This window comes from Pezoporus flaviventris, unplaced genomic scaffold (assembly GCF_033815535.1).
Source record: "Pezoporus flaviventris isolate CSIRO_AGI_PZ_B2104156 unplaced genomic scaffold, CSIRO_AGI_Pfla_v1 ptg000029l, whole genome shotgun sequence".
In the NCBI taxonomy this organism is placed as follows: Eukaryota; Metazoa; Chordata; class Aves; order Psittaciformes; family Psittacidae; genus Pezoporus; species Pezoporus flaviventris.
The window spans coordinates 4,941,586-4,946,594 of NW_026892577.1; the positions used below are offsets into that span (position 1 = coordinate 4,941,586).

The 5,009-nt window shown below is 55.0% G+C and overlaps 1 protein-coding gene and 1 long non-coding RNA gene across 2 annotated transcripts; both read left to right on the top strand.

Moving 5' to 3' along the window:
• Positions 1–1,276: 1,276 nt before the first annotated feature.
• On the top strand, positions 1,277–2,783 carry LOC133272391 (microtubule-actin cross-linking factor 1, isoforms 6/7-like). Its single transcript, XM_061459552.1, has 4 exons — positions 1,277–1,435; positions 1,553–1,969; positions 2,231–2,617; positions 2,712–2,783. The coding sequence occupies exons 1-4, from the start codon at positions 1,286–1,288 to the stop codon at positions 2,781–2,783; spliced, it is 1,026 nt and encodes a 341-aa protein (XP_061315536.1). The 5' UTR covers positions 1,277–1,285.
• A 49-nt stretch (positions 2,784–2,832) lies between these two features.
• LOC133272423 (uncharacterized) lies at positions 2,833–3,848 on the top strand. Its single transcript, XR_009744409.1, has 3 exons — positions 2,833–2,875; positions 3,026–3,188; positions 3,625–3,848. It is a non-coding gene; the product is annotated as an uncharacterized LOC133272423 (long non-coding RNA).
• The last annotated feature ends 1,161 nt before the right edge of the window (positions 3,849–5,009 follow it).

Sequence of the window (5,009 nt, forward strand, 5' to 3'; positions counted from 1 at the left end):
GTGCTGTCCCACGTGGAAGAGGTCACCGTACACAACCTCTGGGTCAACCCCTCTCTCCCAGAGCTGTTCCAGGACCCCCAGGTCTATATCGAGGAGGGGTCTGAGTTCCCCAGGAGCATGGGCATGGATGCAACAGGGGAGGCGGGTGGAGACCCGCAAAGCGGGTCTCCTATCACAGCCAGTCTCTTGGAGCAGGAGGAAGCACCACAGGCACAGAGCCACGCACCTGCCTTGCTCAACCCTGATGCCTGTGAGATAGTTCTAGAGGAAACAGCCAGGCATATCACAAGGGAGGTCCTGCTGAAGGCTGTTTCTGAGGTCCACGGAGCCGAGCAGCAGCCTTTGGAACAGCAGGTGCCAGGGACCTCGGATGAGGAAGCTGATATGAGGAGTGTGACAGGAAGGAAGAGGACACAGACGAAGGGCTGTGCGAAGGGGAAGAGATCACCTCCTCCAGGTTCTGGGTCGACCCTTTGGTCGCAGAGCCCTTCCAGGACCTCCAGGAGGATATCGAGGAGGGGCCTGGCTGCTCCAGCAGCGTGGGCATGGATGTGGCAGAAGAGGCTACTGCAGGCCTGCAGACCATGTCTCCTACTCCAGCCGGACCCACAGACACTGAGTCGACAGCTTCTACATTAGCTGTAGCTGCAGAGGAAGAGGAGCACCATGCACTTCTCACTCCAGTGGCACAGGAGGAGGTGGCACCGGCACCAGTGTCTCCTGCCTGTGGTGAGCAGGAGGCAGCACCCCAGGCACAGAGCCAGGCACTTGCTCTGCTCAGCCCACACGCCTCTGAGATGATTCTAGAAGAAATGGCCAGGAGCATCACCAAACAGGTCCTGATCATGAATCTGGCTGTGGTCCAGGAACCAGCCAGCAGCTGGCAGAACATCAGGACATGACCCAAAACTTAGATGAAGCAACAGCAGTAATGGAATCTGCGGGACTGGGGCACTGAGTCTCCTGTGTGTGGAGACCATCAAGGAGAGGCTGAAACAGGCATTATCTTACCAGAAACACAGCAAGAGGAAGTGGCAGCTTCATGGACTGAGATGCCTGTGGCAGAGGCTGGAGCATGCCACTGTGCCCCTGAAGTAGCCAACGAAGGAAATGCAGGAGCTACTGCCTCTGCTCGTGAATCTGAGCACCTGGTGAGCGAGGAACCTATGGCTGGCACCGGAGATACTGACGAGATTCAAGCAGGAGTCTTGCATGAGCTATCTGTGGCAGGGAGGTTCCCGCTGCTCCCTCTGCCAGAGCCTCTGAGGAGCCGCAGAGGAGCAGCATGGCCCACACCAGGCACAGGCTCCACATGCAAAGGACAGCCAGCCTGCCTTGGCTGCTGGGCAGCTCTGTGGAAAGGCAGCTCCAGCAGCAGGAGGGCCGGAGGCCTCGTGCGGCCTTGCGGTGCAGACGGATGCCCAGTCGCAGGCAGGTGAGTGCCAAGGACAGGAAGGGAAAGGACAGGGGGATGAACCTCTGCCTCTGGCCAGCCACTGCTCCACCCAAGTGAAGCCTACTCACCTCCTGCATCCCTCTTGTGTGATTACAGGTGGCGCCAGGGACCTTGGATGTGGAAGCTGATGATGAGGAGTTGGAGAGAAAGGAAGAGGAGTGGGAAGAGGCCATAGACAAAGAGCTGTCCGAAGTGGAAGAGCTCACCGTACACAACCTCTGGGTCAACCCTTATGTCCCAGAGCTCTTCCAGGACCCCCAGGCAGATATCCAGGAGTGGTCTGGCTTCCCCAGCAGCATGGGCATGGATGTGACAGGAGAGGCAGCTGGGGGCTTGCAGAGAACGTCTCCTGTGCCAGCCGTTCCCATGGACACCAAACTGGCAGCTTCTACACTGGGTGTAGCTGCAGAGGAAGAGGAGCACTGCCCACCTCTCACTCCTGTGTCACAAGAGGAGGAGGCAGCACCGGCACCAGCGTCTCCTGTCTGTGGCGAGGAGGAGGCAGCACCACAGGCACAGAGGCAGGTACCTGCCCTGCTCAGTCCAGATGCCCGTGAGATGGTTGCAGAAGAACTGGCCACGAACATCACTGGACTGTTCCAGGAAGCCAGCCAGCAGTTGGTGGAACCTCGGGACATGACCCAAATCCTGGATGTGGCAGTGGCCAAGGAGGAGAAAGAGAGGGGAGAGGGCACTGATAAAGTGCTGTCCCAAGTGGAAGAGATCACCATACACAACCTCTGGGTCAACCCTTACGTCCCGGAGCTCTTCCAGGACCCCCAGGCCGATACCCAGGAGGGGACTGGCTTCCCCAGCAGCAAGGGCAAGGATGTGACAGGAGAGGCAGCTGGGGACTTGCAGCGAGCGTCACCTGTCCCAGCCGTTCCCACGGACACCAAACTGGCAGCTTCTACACTGGGTGAAGCTGCAGAGGAAGAGGAGCACTGCCCACCTCTCACTCCTGTGTCACAAGAGGAGGAGGCGGCACTGACACCAGCTTCCCTTGGTGCTGATGAGCAGGAGGCAGCACCACAGGCACAGAGCCAGGCACTTGGCCTGCTCAGTCCAAATGCACAGGAGGGGGTTCCACAGGAAGCAGCCGTGCTCATCACAAGGGAGCCTCCGGTCCAGGGTGTGGATCAGGAAACCAGCCAACAGCTGGTGGAATATCAGGACATGACCCAAATCCTCAGTGTGTCAGTGGCAGCATTGACGCCTGCACCACTTGAGGACATTGAGTCTGCTGTGTCTTCAGAGCCTCAGGGAGAAGCCAGCGCAGCTGTTGCCTCCCCAACAGCGCCTGAGGATGAAGTGGCCCCTCCCTTGACTGAGATTCCTGCAGCAGAGGCTGGAACATCCCACGTTCCTCCAGGAGCAGATGCAGCAGCTTCTCCCTTGTCTCGGGACTCTCGGCGCCAGGTGAGTGAGGCGTGTGTGGTTGGCACCGGGGATCCCAAGGCCTTGGACGGCAGCTCCCAGGGGGTTTGTGACAAGGCTGTTTCCGGTGCTCCCTGTGTCATCCCACTGACATTGCCCCCATCCCCTGCCTGTGCTTTTGCTACCCTGCAGGGTAGGATCAGACGCTTTCTGAGGAAACACCTGGGCAAGGCTGTGGCTGTCATCCAGGAAACAAGGCAGCAGCAGGTGGAAGAGCCAGACGTGGCACAAAGCTTGCATGTGGAATTACCATCAATGTCGCCTGCTGTAGTTCAGGACAGCGAGAACCAGCCAGGTACTTCCTCGAGTTGGGTGGCACCCAGGCCAGGCCGGCAGCAGTGTGTGCATGGGTTCGGGTGTGTCCCAGCCTCCCCTCCACGGGCTGAGGGCTGCAAGCCTTTGGTGGAAAGCGCCACGAGGATGATCAGGGGGTTGGGGCACCTCCTGTATGAAGGCAGGTTGAGAAGGCTGGGGCTGTTCAGCCTGGAGAAGAGAAGGCTGCGTGGAGACCTCATAGCAGCCTTCCAGTATCTGAAGGGGGCCTATAGGGATGTTGGGGAGGGACTCTTCGTTAGGGACTGTAGTGATAGGAGAAGGGGTAACGGGTTAAAACTTAAACAGGGGAAGTTTAGATTGGATTTAAGGAGGATGTTCTTTACTGTAAGGGTGGTGAGGCACTGGAATGCGTTGCCAAAGGAAGTCCCTCACCTACAGCTCTTCTTCCCCCACAGGCATTGCCACTCTTCCAGACCCAGGAGCGGCCCCACGGCGACGACTGAACCGCTTCAGGAGAGTGCTGAGGTCTCTGCGCAAGGCTTTCCGTTTCTCCTGCCTCACCCCACGTGTGGAGGAGTAGCGCTCTGCTGCCAGCGCCAGGCCCAAGGGAGCTGCGCTGAGGATGTCATGCTGCAGCCTACACTTGTTGTGGGTGCTTTCTTGGGCCAATAAATAATAACTCTTTCTCCCTACCACCCCAGTGCTCGTCTCTGCCTGTATGTTGGTTGGAACATATTTGTGTAATTCATGGACCTCTCTATTTAATTAGCGTAAAACTACTGACTTCAATCTAAGCGGCTACCTATCTGTTGCAATTAGTTCTTGTTTGATAATTAATTGCCAACTGATGATTAAGGACTCGTTTACTGAGGTTCAGCAGCAATCAAGACATGTATGTAGTTCTTGGGGGATTTACTACGCAGTAACTGGTTTGTTGAATTAAATTCTTATTGGAGACCTTTAAACTGCGACCTGAGAAAACTTCTCTGCAGCCAGTGGGTCCTCTAAGTGCTTGCCCGTGTATCTGCTGCCATGGGCAGTGTTGCTCCTAAGAGGAGGAGACAGAGTGGATCCTCCTGGCTCACTGTGGGGAGTAACTTGCTTCCATCTGCAAGCTGAAGGTGAGGAAAAGCAGAATCTCAGGTCTTGGCAGAGTTGGTGGAGCAGCTCTGCCGACATAGGCTCCCAAATACCGTCTGTCTGGTCTGACAGTTGTGCTTCATCTTTGTCTCTCCGCTGATGCTCATCACATGTCTCACTGCAGAGACGCTGACACGAACGGAGCCTTTTTCTACTGAGACTTGTTTGCCAAGTGGCTTTGGCTTCTGCATGCAGGGTTTTGGGTTTGCCTTTTTTGACAATGTACTGGATGGTTTTGTTGAATTAAGTCTCTGTGGGTTTGTTTGCACATTTAGCCCTTGTGTTACGGTCTCTCTGGTCACCAAACCCCAACTTTCTCGATAGGCAGTATGAGCTATGCAAAATAGTTCAGGCACGCTACTACTATGCAAGCATAGAAATTCTCTCTTTTGCATTAGTCCACAATTAAAAGTAGGTTTTAGTCAGAGTTTCGATTCTGTTGTCTTTGGCCTGAGGCATAACTGAGATTTTACAGGGAGCCTGATTTAAATTTTGGCTTTATAAAATGTCTTAGTTTTGAAGCAAGTAACTAAAATATTTATGATGTGAGATACTCAGTAGTGGCTTTGCAATTCATTTTAAATTATTGATAGCACAGTTATCTAGAAAGGTCTAAATACCAGTGTCACAATGCTCTCCAGTGTTCACTAGCTGTAGAGCTGCATGACAAAAGTCCAGTTATGTTCCTCAGTATTTTGCT